The following is an 18,009-nucleotide window of genomic DNA, read 5'->3' as shown; positions in this document are numbered from 1 at the left end:
TTACTCTTGAAGAGACTTGACATAGGTAACAGCCCGTGCCTTGACCTCTTCAACCATCTTCTCATCTCCGTCAGCAGCCAGACCCTCTTCAAAGGAAAGCCACTTCTTAAACAAGAAGCGAGCCTGCTTAGGCTTGAGCTTCTTGCTAGCGTCAACACTAACGGGACCCTTCTTGCCACTCTGCAGACCAAGGACACGCTCGAAGAGACGGCGCACTTGCTCCGCATCACCGACCTTGATCTCCAGGTCGATGAGCACGTTCCACAAGTCGATCCGCTTAGGGAATGAGGAGAGGAGACCCTCGAAGACGGTACGACCACGCTCGACATCTCCGTTGGGGGAGCGGAACTCGAGCTGGGCGAACTTGGAGGTGGTCTCGACGTGGGTGTGGGCAGGGAGGGACTGGAGGGCGCGAGGGAGCAGAGCACGAGCGCGGTCAGGGGAGGCCATGGTGTCGAAGAGGAAGCTGGCGTAGTTGTAGAAGAACTTAGGGGATTGAGAGGAAACCTTCTTCTTGAGGGCGGCGTAGAAGAGATCACTTGCTTTCTGTGAAATTGTTAGCATCCGTAGAAAGTAAAGATTCGAAATAGACGACACATACCTGGTTCTTTCCAGATTGGATGTAAATACTGATCATCCGCTCGTAGATCTCCTGGGGGTCGTTGTACTGGCAGGCGCGCTTGAAGACCTCCTCGAGACTGTCGTCATCACCGTAGGTGTTCTCCATGTTCAGTAGCGCAACCCAGATGTTCAATTTCTCGGCATCCTGGCCCATGGTGATAGTGCGCAAAGCACGCTCAGCAGTGGCGCGAGCTTTCTCGACCTCACCCAGCTCCAGCTGGAAGGCCATGTACTGCAGCCACAGCAGCGAGGAGTCGGGCTCACCGAGAAGGAGTCGCTCAAAGTCGGCAACGGACTGAGGGCCATTGGCGTCCAAGTCGCCGGTCCGGTCAACCTGGATCTCGGCCTTGCGGTTCTTCTTCTTCTTCTTTTTGGAGCCCTCATCTTCGCTGTCGGAGCTCGCGGCGGCATCGGTCTGGGCGGTGCCGCTCCAGTCAAAGCCGCTCGCACCGAGACCTCCGGTCTTGCTGGGCTTTTTCACCGGAACGTCTTCATCGTCATCCTCGGATTCCTCCTCTTCCTCCTCCTCGCTGTCCTCCTCCACATCAACACCGCCCATGGACTCATCGTCGTCATCCTCATCTTCGCTGTCGTCCTCGCCAAGTTCAACGCCGCCAAGACCATCGATGTCCATGCTGTCCTCATCCTCGCTGTCGTCCTCCTCTTCACCCTGGAAGTGGGAAGCCTTAAGTGAGAACGAGATCTTCTTAGACTCAAGATCGATCTTGATAACCTTGGCCTTGACAACATCGCCTTCGTCGTACAGTTTGCGAGCATCCTCGACCCTATTCTCGGCCATCTCACTGCGGTGGCAAAGACCGCTGATGTTTGAAGACCCGTCAATGACAATGAAAGCACCGAACTCCTCGACCTTGCGGACCTTGCCGGTAACAATTTGACCAACCTTAAGATCCTGAAGGGTGATGGGAGCCTTAAAGTTGGGGTCCAGAACGGATTCCTTCAAGCTCAGCTGCAGCTTGCCTTGCTCGGCGTCAACGAATGTGACCTTACCCTTGACGAGCTGGTCTGGCTGGAAGGAGTCCTTCCATTCCTTGAGATACGAATCGGAAAGATCAGACACGCGAACGTAAGCAGTGATATCGTGGCTGACTGCCACGAAGAGACCGGAATCGGTGACTCGTCGGACGAAGCCGCGAATGACATCGTTAGGCTTGACATCCTTGAGCGAAGAGATCTCACGGTCCTGGACGGGGAGAGAGGCGCTCATGACCTTGGAGGGGCGCAGCGACAAGGCAATCTTCTTGGTGGACTTGTCAACGGCAATAACGCATGCACGAAGAACCTCGTTCTTGTGGTGCACGGTAGGGTTGGCCTTGGAGTAGTCATCTGCGAGGTCGATCAGGTTGACCGCACCGACAAGTGACTCGCCAAGCTGCAAAATGAGTTGGCGCTCAGTGACCTTGGTAACGCGACCGGGCAAAATCATGCCAACAGAGATATCTCCAAATGCGAGCTTGTCGTATCCTTGCTTGGCAGAGAGGTTGAGGTGGCCCTTCTCAGCGTCAACCGCGGTGACCTGGACCTTCAAAGCAGAGCCGATGGGGAAGTTCTTCTCAATATCAGTCAACAGGGACAGGTCGTCTGATGCATCCATGAAGCGCAGTCTACCGCGCACGTTGGGAGACAAGTTGACCCAGAGGCTGTCGTCAGCAACATTGTTGACAAAGCCTATCCAAGAGGAGCCAACTTGAACCTGCTCCATATTAAGAGGGGCAGGGTTGGCGGCCTTGAGGTAGCTTGGCTTAATAGAGAGCTCAAAGACAGGGTACTTTCCAGTGCGGTGGCTGATGGGGAGGAACTTGTGGTTACGGGCATCGTGAACACCAAGGATTCTGGCAGAGAGAGTCTGCTTAGCCTTGAAGAATCGCAATGGCTGCTTGCGATCCTTGATGTCTTTCCAGTCGTCGAATACCTCTGACACATCAATGCGACCCTGAATGTTATCTGCGAGCTGGACGTTGACCTGAGTCGCCTTGATAGAGACGACCTTGCACTCAACGATTCTGCCAAAGGTGAAGTCGGACATGCTCTTAATGTTGGCATCAACGGGGTTGGCAACGGTGTCGTCAGTTTGCTTGGCCGCTTTCTTGGAAGCAGGCTGGCTAGCCTGAACAGGCTTCATACTCAGAATGAAGCGCTTGAATTCCTGATCCACAGACTGCACATGGACAACAATGGTTTGCGACTTTGACAATCCGTAGTGAGGCTGCTCGAGGTTGGCGTCTTCGATAAGGCGCTTGGGGAGCAAGCCAGTGAGGCCGCCGAGGAACTCGACGAAGACACCGTCAGGTGTGATGTTGCGGACGAATCCTGTAACAAGGGATCCCTCTTGGACATCCTCGAACTGGGCCGGAATGTTATTTTGCTTGGCAGCTTTCTTCAAGCTGGCCCTACTGGAAACCTTAATAAGACGGTGAGCGCGCTGGATGTTGAGGACCAAAAGATCGTTCAGCTTCTGACCAACGCGAAGCTTGGACAGCATCGAGCTTTGCTTAGATGGGGGGCCGTCAATGAGCTGCTGAGCGTCGAGACGAGCGACGAGGCCAGACTCGTCAAGCTTGAGAAGCACATCATCATTGGACTTCTCGAAGACGATTCCAGACACAAGGTGGCCGGGATGAAGGTTTTCAAAGGCCTCACGATACTTCTCGGTAAATGTAGAGGGGTCCTTGCACGAGACAGCAAGTCTTCCAAGGGATGCATCCACGCTCAAAGCATGAACATTGACAACCTGGCCGAGTCTGAAGTGCTGGGACGGATCCTGGATGTAGGCTTCACTCATCTCGGAGACAGGAAGGAAACCACGGACCTCACCGTAGAACTGCACAACAGCGCCATGGCTCTGAAGGCTGACAATGGTACCGGGAGACTGAGATGAAGGAGTGATATCTTTGTAGTCCTTCCAGATAGCAGACTCGCTGTTGAGCAAGCTCTTCTTTAGGGTCAAACGGATTTGGCGTTTTTCAAGGTTCACAGAGAGAATTCTCAGCGAAAGCTTTTGACCCTCACGGAACTTCTTCTCTGGGAATTGGAGCATGGTGTCCGCAAAGTGCATGGAGGGAACAAGACCGGTGATTCCGTCGGCCAGGTTGACAATCAATCCAGTCATACCATCGGCACCGATCATAAGCTTCTCGACCTTTCCTTTGACAATAGCACCTACAGTCACATCCTCGACGCGAAGGAAAGGCTGTTCGATAACGCTCTTCTCAAATGAGAGGATGTAGAGGTTATCAATCGAGTTGTACCCAATGACTCTTGCCTCGTGGACAGCGTCCACCTGGAAAGCTCCAGAACTTTCATCAACTGTTTCGACCTTACCATCCGAAAGTCTTGACATGTGAACGAAGCCCATGTGTTTTGTCTCTCCAATTCGAGCATAAACACCCAGACCGTGATCGACCTTCACGACCTTGGCCTCAGGGATGATGGCGGAGATAGCAGGCGCGTCATCAGAAGAACCGGGACCGCGAGCATCAGAAGAGAGCTTGAGCACGTGGTCGAGCATAGAAAAGCTGACCTTGGGGGGATCGGCAGCCGGGAAAGTTGAAATGATACGGCCCTTGATCTTTGCGCCAATCTTGAATTTCTTCTCCAGGTCTATTTTACCATTGATGCTAGACTGGACCAGATCAACGGTTGCGTCTAGCATTCCCATAATCTTTCCGATCATTCCGTTCGATTCAACTTCTGTGAGAAGAATTTCTGCGGCGGTACCGGGGAGGAAAGTGTTGATCGTAGGTGCCGAGCTGAGGTAGTTGGATTTCTTGATGGAGGCGGAGTTTTGGAAGTTGGAGGACAGCTTGATAACATTGCCACTGGGATTCTGACCAGTGACCATACACAGGAAAACGGAGCCTTCCTTGATGCTAGAGTAATCAACACTGGGGTCTGTCTCCTTAGAGGACATGAAGCCCTTCAGTTCTGAGCCTTCAATGCCAAGGTCCATGACCACACCGTTATCTTCCACACTGACAACGGACGCTTGGACGGCCGAGTTCACGACGAGATCGGACTTTGAGAAGCCAGTGTTTGTTTGTCTAGGGTCGAGCGAAAGCTCAATTCGCTTCTTGCTCTTTGCCTTGGGATCATCGGGGTTGCTGCCGGTAGACACAACGTATGCCCGCAGATATTGGCCCAAATAGAAATGATCCTTCAGGTCAAAAGACTCGTCATCGGAGCTGTCCTCAGCGTCGTCATCTTCGCCTTCATCGTTCAACATCTTCTCAAGTCTGTCTTCGAGGCCCTTCGAAATGGATGTGAGAGGGACGTATCCGGTAAGGTTGTTAGGCAGCGAAAGGGCGATGTCGTGGGCGTTGATACTCGAGACCTGACCCAGAATCATGGCTCCGGGTACAATGCGCTGCTATTGTTAGAGTGATGTGATATGAAAAACTGGACTTTGCTAGTGCGTACCTTGAAGCTAAGACCCTCGATGCGAACATTTTGCTTGTCATCAGTTCCCTTGTCCGCAGACTTCTTGCTCTTTGACTTCTTCTTGCGCGACTTCTTGGTAGTCGTAGTAGTTTCTTCGTCCTCCATTTCAACATCGTTGTCGCTATCCTCGGCGAATTCGTTGGAAGGCGCTTGCTTGGAGGGTTTCTGGTTACCAGATGCTTTCTGCTCGAACAAGACGTCTTTGTTGGCCTGGATCTGAATTTGCTTGCGCTCCAATGGCGTCAGAACACTTGCGCCACCACGAGGGAATGAGGGCTCGTCGTCGCGCAGAACAGAAAGTTCTGAAGCCTTCCCAGCGGTGGATGTGGCATCGTTTGACTTATGGTCTTTCTTGACCTCGTCCGCTCCCACTTTGGCACGTTTTTGGGGCTGGCGGGTATTATTTTCTTCAGGGGCATTGCCCTTGCGCTTGATTGGCGCCATTCTTAAACTGGCAAAACCGAATCGTGCAGTTGCAGATTGCGGTCTAATTCCTCGAGAGGAAAGATAAAAAAAATTCCGCGGATGCGGCAGAACCTCCTGAGCGGTGTAGTTAGAGACATGGGGTCATGAGTCAGCAAATTGATGCCTGAATTATGAGGACAAATCCATGCCCTAAAATCCCGAGATCTATGGAGTACACTATGGCCTATAGGTAGTAAAAATGGACAACATGGAAGTCTTGATTTAATCCAACATTAGAGGGAATTAAGCACGCAAGTTAATTTACTAATTAATGCACACAGACAATATTATATTCATGAGAATAGGGCTATGTATGTCGCATTAGTTTGATAGGGTCTTTCTTTTCCATCATACTTACCTTCCGAAAAATATTTGGGGATCTTCTTTTGCTAGATAAGTTGGGGCAAAAATGACAATACTAAGAGTTATAAATAACAAGGATGTGTTACTGCTAAGATTATACAACCCTGCAGCATTATCTTGAGCTTTGATCAGTACTCCGTACTGCTGGCTGGCTGGAATGAACCACGCTATTGGGGTATCTAAACCGTATTTGAAATTGGCCTACAAAATTACCGATCACATTTGGACATAAATCCTCACACGTGATGCTTTCCATTTCTCTTACATGTCATAATGAGAGATATCTATGGGGATCATTGGTTAGACCTAAGGTGACTTACGATATACCGGCCTTTTTCATAGGTTACCATTTGCTTTTATGTGGAAAATAAAGCTTGGATGTTACGATTTCCGAAAGTGTGTCAAAACAAGAGTCAGAGGTGAGGAGCTGAGGGGCTGGAAGAGCGTGCATATCGATCGCCTCTTTTCCTGCAAGATGTGGCCTATTATATGGTACTAGTGTGAAACCATATTGGATCTGCATTTGTGAATCAAGGGCTATACATGGAGATATTCAATGTTATGTCTGCAACTCTGTGATACATTGGCTTACAACATAGTATGAGTATTCCCAACTACATCCATTGAACAGTTTATATCAGCAACAGAAGAGGAAGCGGATCATGTTCCAGCTAATCCCTCAATGAGAGAACCAATACGGAGTAGATATATAGATTTGACTACTCCGTACGTCTGGTCAGATCATTGACGATCATATCCTGATTTTACCTATTAGAAAGCAATCTGTAGAACACATGAACATGTGTTTGCACCAATATCATGCAGCCCCTGCCTTGGCCACTCCACTCCTTACTACTTTTGGAGAAAACAATAATATCTGAGTATGTTGTACTCCGTACAAATGTAACCCATCAAAGGCAATTAGACATGCTCTAATATTTCTCTTGTAACTCGAAGCTTCCCTCCCGCTTTTGCCATCTTCATTTTGCATTGTTTTCTGAGGTCGGCATTCAATATTGAAACTGAATTTGCCTCAAAACACAAAATGCAATATGGCAGACAGAAACCTCTGGGATATCGATGGCGCTCCTCAAATTTCTTCATCCTAACCTGCGTTACAATAGCGCTGTTCTCGGGTTTGTTCAACCACTACTATGTAATAGCATATGCTAACATCTACTAGAAAATTTCTTATACAGTTTTATCATCCCCATTTTACAACTCATGCTTGAGGACCGTCTTCGGCTCGACCCAACAAAAACACAAACCACTACATCGGCTTTACTTTCGACCCACGCCTTGGTGTGCTTCGTATCAGGGCCGTTCATCGGTAATTTGGCCGACAAAATTCCCTCCCGAAAGGGACCATTACTAGTCTCATTGGGAGGAGAGATTGTGGGAACAATTATTATTGCGGCTGCACCATCACGTATGAAATCATGTTCCCTCTGTATTTCTGTGTTGAACACAACTGACCTATATTCACTCGCGACAGTGCCGGTGCTATTTTTCGGGCGTGTCATTCAGGGCATCTTCGGTAATGCAGTATGGATAATTGGCTATGCAACGATTGCCGACACTGTGGGATCTGACAATAGGTCTCGAGCGATATCCACGATATCTGCGTTCTTCATCTCCGGGCTATTGGTTGGTCCTATGGAAACGGGGACACTAATTGGTCTCATTGGATACTGGCCAACATGGCTGACCGCAATCCTCGTTTTGGTCATTGATATGATCATGCGGGTGATCATGATCGAAAGTCCTATGAAAGGAGTCGACGATGCAGAGTACCTAGCGCCTGAGGTTATCGCATCGGATGAGACTTCCGCTCTTATTCCTCCATCTGCGAATGGCGACCGTGAGCCAGGATATCACACAAAGCAGGACGAAGCACTACCCTCGCATCCCATCGAATCCCCAGCTCTAAACTTTTACAGGGTTATTCTCAGTCACCCTCGGGCTCTCACTGCCATGGCCTGCCATGCTACGAATGGGCTTACATTGGTTGCCATAGACACCACCTTGCCATTGCATGTCACCCGAGCCTTTGGCTGGGACACTTCCCGAGTAAGCTTAATGTTTTTGCTATTGCAGCTACCAACTCTTTTCCTCTCTCCACTCACCGGGTGGATAAAAGATCGAGTGGGCACGAAGGTACCGTCTGGGGTCGGGCTACTAGCTACGGCGTTGTTGCTTTGGCTTTTGGGTATGCCAGCTTCAGATGGCTTGTCATCCATTGGTTCCAATGAAAGAGGTCAAATCGTCTATATGGCCTCGATGCTCGGGTTGGGGTTTGCCAGGACACTGTTCACGGGCTGTGGAATGATGGAGATGACTGGTAAGTTGGAATTGAAGCTGCTATCTTTCTATTCGTACTGAAAAGACATTATTTTGAATGCCAACAACTTACTAACTTGTCTCTTAGGTGTGATCATAGAGTTACAGGAAACCCATCCTGCTATATTCGGTCCTAATGGTGGATTCTCCAGGGCTTATTCCCTGACCAATATGAGTTGGACATTCAGCATGTTCATCGGGCCAGTCCTTTCAGGTTCTCTCACACAAATAGTGGGGTATTACTATATGAACATGTCTCTCGGTAAGTTTACTCCTGTTCATAAGTATCGCGGCATTGTCAGGGCTTCTAACAACTGGGTTTCCCTTCCACAGCATTCATCTGTTTTGGATGCGGTGTTTTAGCTTTGTTATACTTTGAAAAGAAGTAGATCCGGTTCAAATTTCTACTGCAACATATTGAAAAGAAGAAATTGAACCCTTGAAAGCCGCTTTGAACCACTTTGGTCTTAAAAAAAAAATGGTAGATCAAAGTTCAACTGAGCAGCTGTCGGGCTCGGGATTTCCGTTGGCTAGAAAGTTTTGATTTTCAAAGTGCGACTTCAACTCTAGGGGAGTGGTAGAAGGATAAATAGTCATTGTAGTTGGAATGTTGTAGGAAATGTTGAGGGGAATGCTTTGCTGAATAGCTGGAATTGGAGCAATGTTGACATTGAGATCGTCCAGATATCTGGTGGTTTCACGCGCTTTTAGATGAAAATCAGGAAAATAATTTAGCCTGTGAGTTGATCCAAGCCAACTTGTCCTTATCTACGGAGTAAATATAAAGGAATAAATTTGAGATTGAAGGAGTTGTGAAGGAGAAATGCCTTAAGTGCCTTGACACGATCGCGTCACGTCGCGACACGAAAAAAAGATCCAACTTCCCCGATTCATCTCCCCTATCAGCCTTCCAGCCACCAATACCACCAATGCATTCATAGCCTATTCATTCTCTTTCTGCCAATTTTTTTTTGTTCAAGCAATGGAACCCTTCAATCTACCGGAAGCACCCCGGTCAGAGCCTGTCCTTCCTCCTCCAGAGCCACCCTCATCCCCACCATCTATTGCTTCCGATGGTCGCAGACCTAGAAAGCCACCAACTGTAACGCCCCGGTCATTCCGTCGATTCTTTACCCCGCGTTCTTTATTACCAACTGGAGATACTTCTATCACACCATCAACCAGCCGCCAGGCCTTACGGGCACTAACATCCCCCGCGGTGAATCGACTGGGGCCGGCCTTTTCGAGAACCTCCAAGGCTGGCACTAGAAGTCCTCACGATGGCTTACCAGAAGACTTTATTCGCACCCCGAGTAGGAAAAGAAAGAACTCATTCTCCTCAGTTGTCTCCCCGCAATCCTCTCCTTTGAAGAGAGTCCGTGTCCGGTCTCCGACGGAGGATGTGGAACAAGATATTAAAATTCCTAATATTGACATCCATCTTGATGCATTAGCACCGCCGAGTCCATCCAAACGAAATGGCCCGGTGGCCCCTGTGCGCCGCTCAAAGGCATTGCAATCATCTGGTGCTTTGTTTATGCGCAATGTTATGGGGGCTCGAGCAAATAAAGTAACCCTACGATCTAACTCTGGCGCTGGTTGGTATTCACCCTCGTGTCTCTATTGAACACCGCTAACTTTCTCTCTAGGCTGGCAAGATCTTACTTCCAACTTTTATTCCCAACCGGGGGATCGTCACACCTGCTATAGCTACGGATCGGAGGGTTCATTGGCCCTCCCATTCTGTAATGCTTCATGCAATAGTAAGTCATAATTTGCCTGGTTGCTCCTGACTATACATGCTGACAAATGGGAAGCAAATTCTCTTGTTGCAGTGGGTGATGAAGAGGGCGGAATTCGGCTCTTGGATTCATCGATTGACGAAGATGCTGGGTTCACAAACGCCTATCTTGGGTTCCGTCCGCACATGAACTCGATCATGGACCTCGAGTTCTCATCCGATGACATGTTACTAGCTACTGCATCTGGCGACCAAACATCTCTTATTATTGATATGACAACACAGAGACCCATCCACTGCTTATCGAATCACTCCTCCTCAGTTAAGCGTGTCCAATTCCAACCGGCATCTAATAATAAAGTTCTTGCCACGTGCAGCCGGGATGGAAATGTCAATATTTGGGACCTCCGCTGCAAAGGGTTTGAACGACCTGCGTTGCAAGTCCAATGCTCCCTGGAATCCGAAACCGAAAACGCCACGGCCATTGCACCTCCAAAGATGTTATACCCACACGTTCTGAATACTATTGAAGGTGCCCATGCATATACAACCTCTCATAAACCGACCATGGACAAAAATGATGCACCACCATTTGGCCGGACCGACATCACTGTTACCTCCCTCGCTTTTCTCTCGCCTGGCCGCGAAAATCTCTTTGTTACGGCCTCTGAGGCTAGCGCAAGTGTCAGACTTTGGGACATGCGAACAGCACATAACAATCGTCGTGGTCGGCCCGTCATTCCTCTATCTACGACACAAGAGCCAGAAAGCCATGTGAAGTATCGACGCTTTGGCCTGACTTCCATGGCGTTTGGAGGAGATGGCTCACGCTTGTACACACTTTGCCGAGACAACACCGTTTACGCGTACTCGACATCACACTTAATTCTCGGCCATGCGCCTGAACTTTCACTCAACAACAACCGTCCACGGAGGACTGGAGGCTCCGACAAGGACGGTCTTGGGCCTCTCTATGGCTTCCGTCACCCTCGTCTCCAGATTTCCTCATTCTATGTGAAACTAGCTGTGCGCAAAGCAACCCAGGATCATCCAGAGATGCTGGCTACTGGGAGCAGCGATCACTGCCCCATTCTTTTCCCTACTGATGAACGGTACCTCAATTCTCCCGTGAAAACACAAGCCGAATCTCTGCCTAGCAGGACTTCGCTTTTCACTGCCCGTCCAGGAATTAGTCGTACCAACTCTGGAATCGGCTTGTCTGGCCGTCTCGAAGATACAGTCCCAATCCACCAATCAGGAACTCCTCTAATCGAAGGTCACCAGAAAGAGGTCACGGGTCTGTCCTGGACCCCATCTGGCGACCTCATTACTGTGAGTGACGACTATAGCGCTCGATGCTGGCGTGAGGGACCCGAGGCTCGTGAGCTTCGAAACGGTGGTGAAACTGAGGGTAAACGCTGGATGTGTGGCTGGGCTGATATGAAAGACTCCATTGACGACGAAGATGAATGATTCCCCGGTGTCCCTTATGCTTTTTTATTGTTTTGCATTTCCTGTGGTGTCTGGATGTTTCTATTCTTGCCTGTGGGCATTTTACTGGCGTTTGAAGGGCATATTGATTAGCGTAGCATTCTGTTTATTTCGGGCTTATTTGTATTATTTGACTAAAATGAACATGTCACCCATTCATTGGGAATCTAATAACTGTAATACATCTTCCTCAAATATGTGTCAATTGGCTAATATTCTTTAAGAATGCGAAATAGAAATGTCGTCCCGGGTGTACATTGAGGTTGTCCCCATATAGAGAGCGATAAGAGATAAGGCCAACCTCGATGAAAAAAGTTCCACTGGTAACTCCAATCATCCAATCTTCCACTACAAAACCACCCGAAATGCCTCACAAACACAAGAGACGTGGCGAAGCCGATGCAGAGTGAGTACTATAAATCTACAAAGTCCATTCAAACCCCAAAACTAACGATTACCCCCACGTCAGGCACTTCAATCTCCCACCTACAGAGATCGCAAGAGCACTTCCAGTCCGCGATTTAGTCAAGCCCAAGCTAGGCAAGAACGGCAAAAAAATCGTCAACAAGAAAGACCAAAACTCGAGCGCCAACAAAGCCCCCACCCACCGCCTCAAGAATGTCACCGAAGATGACACCCCGAAAGCCTTCCGCCGCCTAATGCAATACCAGCAAACAGGTCGCCGGGCCCCATCAGGACTAGAGACGGGCGAGCGGAAGCGCAAGCGCAATGCCACAGACGACGCAACGTCGTCAAAGAAGTCCGCGCAGGCAGCGGAAACGCAAAAAAACAAAGCCGCCGCTAAGGAGGCTAAGGAGAAGGCCGAAATGCCTAAGATCATGCCTGGCGAGCGATTGTCTGAGTTTGTGGCTCGCGTTGATCGCGAAATGCCATTGTCGCAGATGACCAAGTCTGTTAAGACGGGCGACGCCAAGAACAAGGAGCAGCACAAGAAAACGAAGCACGAGAAGCATCTGCTGCGACTGCAGAAGGGGTGGCGTGAGGAGGAGGCTAAGATCCGGGAGAGAGAGCAGGAGGAGCGGGAAGAGCGGGAGGATGCGATGGAGGATGAGTTGCGGCAGTGGAAGGAGTGGGAGATTGAGGCTGCTGGAGGAAAGAAGAAGGCGAAGAAAAACAAGAAGAAGGGTGCTAATGGGAATGATGATAGCGGAGACGATGATCCTGATCCTTGGGCGAAGCTTAAGAAGCGCGACGAGGAGCGGAAGAAGAATCCATTTGAGATTGCGAAGGCGCCGCCTCAGTTGGTTAAACCCCGGGAGATCTTTAAGGTGCGCGGTGGAGCTAAGGTTGATGTTGCCAATGTGCCTGCTTCGGTTGGAAGTTTGAGACGCCGTGAGGAGTTGGCAGGTGAGCGGAGGAATATTGTTGAGGAATACCGGAAGTTGATGGCTGCCAAACGGGGGTGAGAGATATAGAGAGCTACTAGAATGGGCTTTTTAGGGCTACGGTTTTCATGTATCTACTTGGAGTGAAATTGATTCATATGCAGTCGCAGCATAATAAGAATTTACTACTGCTGATCATCTATGTCACATCATATTACTGCCTTTTTTTGGAGATTGGGATAGTCAGAATGAGCTCAGCTTAGTGGCCGTGGCCGTCATCCTGCGGCTGCTCGGGGTCCAACTTGATGATTGTGTCAATGCGCATGATGGATATGCAAGCCTCCACAGCACTCTTGAGCTGCTTGATCTTGCTCATGCTAGGCTCGAGCACACCGGCCTTCAGGCTGTCGTGAACCCGTCCCTTTGTCAGATCCAAACCGTAGTTGCGGTAGGTCTTCTTCTTGGCGATGGCCTTCTCCTCCTCGTTAGCATCACCGTCCTGCACACGCTGTGACAGGGCGTGGCGGACACGGAGCTGAGCAACGAGCTCAGATGAATCCTTCGCTGCGTTGACTGCGAGAGTCTGGGGAATCACAAGGAGAGACTGTGCGAACTCGCCAATGGCCAGTTGCTCACGGGAGCCCTTTATAACTGTTAGAGACTGACATAGAGAAGAAAGGAACAGCGAACAATACTACTTACCACTGTGACTGCGAATTCCTCGAGGTAGATGTGAAGTGCGGTTTCCACGGCGCCACCGCCGGGAACAATGCTTCCACTCTCCAAAGTGCGCTTGATGGCACAGAGCGTGTCGTGAACAGAGCGCTCCATCTCGTCCAAGCTGTACTCGTTTGCACCACGGAGAATAATTGAAGCCGCGGTGTGAATCTTGGTACCCTTGATCAGGATGCACTCGTCGTCCGAGATACGCTCTTGCGAAACAGACTCTGCGTGTCCAAGGTTGGATGCGTCGAACTTCTCATCTCCGTTGAGGTCAGAGAGGGTGCTGATCATGGTAGCACCGGTGGCTCTAGCAATGCGGCGCAGGTCCTCCTTCTTGCAGCGACGGACTGCCATGGCTCCCTTCTCAATGAAAAGCTTGAGAACCATATCGTCAATACCCTTGGTTGTGAGGACAACATTAGCACCAGACTTCAGGATCATATCAACACGCTCCATAACAATGCCAGACTCGCGCTGACGGATCTTCTCCAATTGATCGGGGTCTTCCACTGTGATCTGAACACCAAGCTTCATACGCTCCTTCTGCAAGTTCATGTCAAGAATGGCAATCTTGGCGTCGGACACGTGGGTTGTCATAGCCTGGGAAGCAACAGTGCAGTTCAGTGCGTAACCGTCCACAAGTACGGATTCATTGCCACTCTTTCCGTGGGCCTTAAGGAGGTTCACGGCCTTGACTGGGTATTTGGTCTCGCCTCTCTGATTCACAGATTTCACCTGCAGCATTGCGTCCACACACATGTTCGCAAAGAAATCAGAATCGGAACCGATGATCTTGCTGGACATGGAAGTCTTCGCAATGTTGACCAAGCTCTCCTTTCCGATATTATCCACCTTAGTCGTAACATTTTCATTCATATACTTGACGGCTTCGCGTAGGGCAATTCGGTATCCGTTGATGATCGTGGTAGGGTGTATACGGTTCTTCATCAACTCGTTGCCTCTCCGGAGAAGCTCAGCGGCGATCAGAACAACAGAGGTAGTACCATCTCCGACCTATTGAAAATGATATTATCAGCGTGTGTGTCTAAGATGCGTGTTGCTGAGGCCGGTACCTCCTTGTCCTGTTGTTGGGCCAGATCAACGAGGATCTTGCCCGCAGGGTGCTCAATATCAAGAAGAGATAGAATAGTAGCGCCATCGTTCGTCACGGTAACATCCTGTCAGATGTTAGAAGCTGCAGCCAAGCTCTACGGGGCTTATCTTTCCATACCCCTATGTCGTCCACCATCATCTTGTCCAGACCGGACGGACCGAAGGATGATTTGATGACATTGGCGATCGCCTGTGTTGCCAGAACTGCAAGAAATCAGCTTTGAACCCCTAACAACAACAAAATCATCAATATTTCAACATACCATTCTGCTCACGGACATCACCACCGGTGATTTTCTGCCCACCCAAGACTGTGCGAGATTGGTCAGTTTATTGCAACGAAGAACAATGATCGATCAGATAAAACCCACAAAGTGTGTCCGCATTCCGCGGTGCCTCAAAAATGCCTGCCATATTTAAAACAGACGATGTAATATGAGCTATTGGAGTGCGATGGCAGAGCTGTCTGGCTTCGGGGGGGTTGCTGTGGGCACTAAAAGTTCTGCCGAGGCGGTGTGCTAGTAATTTTCGATATCGCATCCCACTTTACGGAGGGGAGTCATACCCCGATTTCGCTTGCTTGCAATCCTACGTTCGATTCGGGTTACCTTTTCATCGCTAGTCGGACAATCGCTTCATTAACATGGCTAGCCAGAACCCCAACGAGGCGCCCGCCTTCGAAGGCGCTGCCCCCCAGACCTTGCCTGACCGCACTCAAAACCCCCCCGCCGAGGAGAAGGAGTCAAAGAATGCCGCCAAGAAGGCCGCGAAGATCGCGAAGATGAAGGCCGACAAGGCTGATAAGAAGGCCTCAAACAAGGGAGAGAAGGGTATCGGCAAACCAGAGGCCAAGAAAGCTTCCAAGAAGAAGGTTGATGGTGCCGCTTTGATCGGTATTGATGTTTCAAAGGAAGAGGACTTCTCCGGTTGGTACCAGCAGGTTCTTACCAAGGGTGATTTGCTGGACTACTATGATGTCTCCGGTTGCTTCATCCTCAAGCCTGCGTTGTTCTTCATCTGGGAGGAGATCCAGGAATACTTCAACAAAGCCATCAAGGGAATGGGTGTCAAGAACTGCTCTTTCCCTCTGTTCGTGTCTGAGGATGTCCTGCAGCGCGAGAAGGACCACATCGAGGGCTTTGCCGCTGAAGTCGCCTGGGTTACCCATGCGTATGTCGTCCCTTAGCCATACTATCCCTCAATTGAACTATACTGATATGTATCTCTAGTGGCTCAACTCCTCTCGAGAAGAAGATCGCCATTCGCCCTACTTCGGAGACTGTCATGTACCCTTACTACGCTAAGTGGATTCGCAGTCACCGTGACCTCCCCCTTCGTCTCAATCAGTGGAACTCAGTCGGTGCGGTTCCTATTTTTACTCTATATCCTATCCTCGAAATGTCGCTAACAGAAACAGTGAGATGGGAATTCAAGCACCCTCAACCCCTACTCCGGTCACGAGAGTTCCTTTGGCAAGAGTATGTTTTAGGTACTGTTTTCTTATTAGAATGACATACTAACAATGCGCAGAGGTCACACCGCTCACCTGACTGAAGGTGCTGCTCGCGAGGAAGTCCTAAGCATCCTTGACTACTATGCCAAGATTTACCAGGAGCTTCTCGCCGTTCCTGTCGTTAAGGGCCAGAAGACCGAGAAGGAGAAGTTCGCTGGCGGTAACTACACTACCACCGTCGAAGGCTACATCCCCGCCACTGGCCGTGGTATCCAGGGTGGTACATCCCACGGACTGGGCCAGAACTTTAGTAAGATGTTCGGTATCACCGTTGAGGATCCTACCGCCACTGCCGATGAGAAGAAGCCTCCTCTGCACGTCTGGCAGAACTCCTGGGGTCTGTCCACCCGTTCACTCGGTGTCATGGTCATGATCCACAGTGACAACAAGGGTCTGGTTCTGCCTCCTCGTGTGGCTGAGGTCCAGGTTATCATTGTCCCCGTCGGTCTCACCGCCAAGACCACCGAAGAGGAGCGCGAGAAGCTCAATGCCGAGGTCGACGGTCTCGTCGCCGTTCTCGTTGCTGCCGGCGTCCGTGCCGACAGCGACAAGAGCAGCTACTCCCCCGGCTGGAAGTTCAACCAGTACGAGCTCCGTGGTGTTCCTCTCCGCATTGAGTTCGGTCCTGGCGAGTCCGCCGGTCACTTCGTTACCACTGCCCGCCGTGATATCCCCGGCAAGGACGGCAAGGGCAGCATCCCGATCGCTGAGCTCGCTACTGGCGTTCCTGCTCTCCTCGAGACCATCCAGTCTGACCTGTACAACCGCGCCGACGCCCAGTTCAAGGCTCACCGCATCCAGATCACTAACTGGGATGACTTCGTTCCCGCTCTGAACAACAAGAACATCTGTGTTATCCCCCACTGCTTGACCGAGGAGTGCGAGGACCAGATCAAGGATATGAGTGCCCGCAAGGCCGAGGAAGACTCCGGCGAGGCTGAGGATGCCAAGGCCCCCAGCATGGGCGCTAAGTCTCTGTGCATTCCTTTCGAGCAGCCCGAGGGTATTGAGAAGGGTGTCACCCCCTGCTGCAACCCCAAGTGCCAGCGTGTTGCTGAGAAGTGGTGCATGTTTGGCCGTAAGTTTTCCAATTCCCTGATATTTCCCCTTCTATCATGACAAAACACTAACTATCTCAATATAGGCTCTTATTAAGCTATTGCATTGCATCCTTATCAGGTCTTTCATCTGCTGCCGCCAAAACTACCATCAGTCCGAAGCAACAGTAGTCGCTACCACCGAGTACTAAGGCATTGTATTTTGCAATACTCTATCGTGCATAGCCAAAGTTGAAGCGTCAAACTATATGGCATTATCTTCTGCGGGTTCCAAGGCGTCCCTTCAATGTGTTGATGTGTCATTATGGAGTTAAGGAGAAATGGTAGGTAGTGGCAATGATATTATGAAAATGAGACATGTCATTATTGCTTTTCTAAGATTTCGTTTCTTTTTTTCTGTCCGTGTGGCTTCTTAATATCCCCCATTCCGTAAACTAGTATCAAGCTATTGATAAATAGCACATGAATAGCATAACATATCAGCTCCGGAGGCTAAGCCCTTATTTAATGAGAAACAGGAAGCTAACAAAAGAATAATGTAGTGGAAATGTGATCGATAGAAGTACCTACAGAACTAGGAGATAAGTTGAGATTTGCAAGCAATACTCAATTCATGAGGACAAGAGACAATTATACGCAAAGCGAATAATGGAGTATTGATACTATGTAAACATAAGAGTAATCGCTGCAGAGGTTTAATATACATTGGTAATAATAATGACAGCAATGTTGACATGATAGGAACTCTGGCCAGATCATGCAATCACGGTATTTAAG

General features: G+C 49.7%; 6 protein-coding genes across 6 annotated transcripts; 4 read left to right on the top strand and 2 right to left on the bottom strand.

The window, feature by feature from the left end:
• On the bottom strand, positions 1-5,523 carry PGRI_016990 (putative rRNA biogenesis protein RRP5; the record flags this gene model as incomplete). The annotated part of the gene is made up of 3 exons (XM_040789412.1): positions 1-546; positions 602-5,005; positions 5,059-5,523. 3 exons carry the CDS (start codon positions 5,521-5,523, stop codon positions 1-3), a joined length of 5,415 nt encoding a protein of 1,804 aa, XP_040646365.1.
• Positions 5,524-6,952: 1,429 nt separating this feature from the next.
• Positions 6,953-8,341, top strand: PGRI_016980 (Tetracycline resistance protein, TetA/multidrug resistance protein MdtG; the record flags this gene model as incomplete). Its single annotated transcript, XM_040789411.1, has 4 exons — positions 6,953-7,043; positions 7,091-7,336; positions 7,403-7,977; positions 8,336-8,341. 4 exons carry the CDS (start codon positions 6,953-6,955, stop codon positions 8,339-8,341), a joined length of 918 nt encoding a protein of 305 aa, XP_040646364.1.
• An 888-nt stretch (positions 8,342-9,229) lies between these two features.
• Positions 9,230-11,461, top strand: PGRI_016970 (WD40 repeat domain-containing protein; the record flags this gene model as incomplete). Its single annotated transcript, XM_040789410.1, has 3 exons — positions 9,230-9,845; positions 9,897-10,010; positions 10,065-11,461. The coding sequence occupies 3 exons, from the start codon at positions 9,230-9,232 to the stop codon at positions 11,459-11,461; spliced, it is 2,127 nt and encodes a 708-aa protein (XP_040646363.1).
• A 383-nt stretch (positions 11,462-11,844) lies between these two features.
• On the top strand, positions 11,845-12,906 carry PGRI_016960 (uncharacterized protein; the record flags this gene model as incomplete). Its single annotated transcript, XM_040789409.1, has 2 exons — positions 11,845-11,885; positions 11,949-12,906. 2 exons carry the CDS (start codon positions 11,845-11,847, stop codon positions 12,904-12,906), a joined length of 999 nt encoding a protein of 332 aa, XP_040646362.1.
• Positions 12,907-13,084: 178 nt separating this feature from the next.
• Positions 13,085-15,075, bottom strand: PGRI_016950 (chaperonin-containing T-complex alpha subunit TCP1; the record flags this gene model as incomplete). The annotated part of the gene is made up of 6 exons (XM_040789408.1): positions 13,085-13,468; positions 13,528-14,562; positions 14,622-14,726; positions 14,780-14,865; positions 14,925-14,972; positions 15,033-15,075. The coding sequence occupies 6 exons, from the start codon at positions 15,073-15,075 to the stop codon at positions 13,085-13,087; spliced, it is 1,701 nt and encodes a 566-aa protein (XP_040646361.1).
• Positions 15,076-15,304: 229 nt separating this feature from the next.
• PGRI_016940 (proline--tRNA ligase) lies at positions 15,305-17,329 on the top strand (the record flags this gene model as incomplete). The annotated part of the gene is made up of 5 exons (XM_040789407.1): positions 15,305-15,831; positions 15,891-16,021; positions 16,079-16,139; positions 16,192-17,252; positions 17,319-17,329. The coding sequence occupies 5 exons, from the start codon at positions 15,305-15,307 to the stop codon at positions 17,327-17,329; spliced, it is 1,791 nt and encodes a 596-aa protein (XP_040646360.1).
• Positions 17,330-18,009: the final 680 nt, after the last annotated feature.

The sequence above is a fragment of the Penicillium griseofulvum genome, assembly GCF_001561935.1.
Source record: "Penicillium griseofulvum strain PG3 chromosome Unknown contig_80, whole genome shotgun sequence".
In the NCBI taxonomy this organism is placed as follows: Eukaryota; Fungi; Ascomycota; class Eurotiomycetes; order Eurotiales; family Aspergillaceae; genus Penicillium; species Penicillium griseofulvum.
The sequence above is the reverse complement of the archived record's forward strand: the minus strand, read 5'-3'. Positions and strand labels throughout refer to the sequence as shown.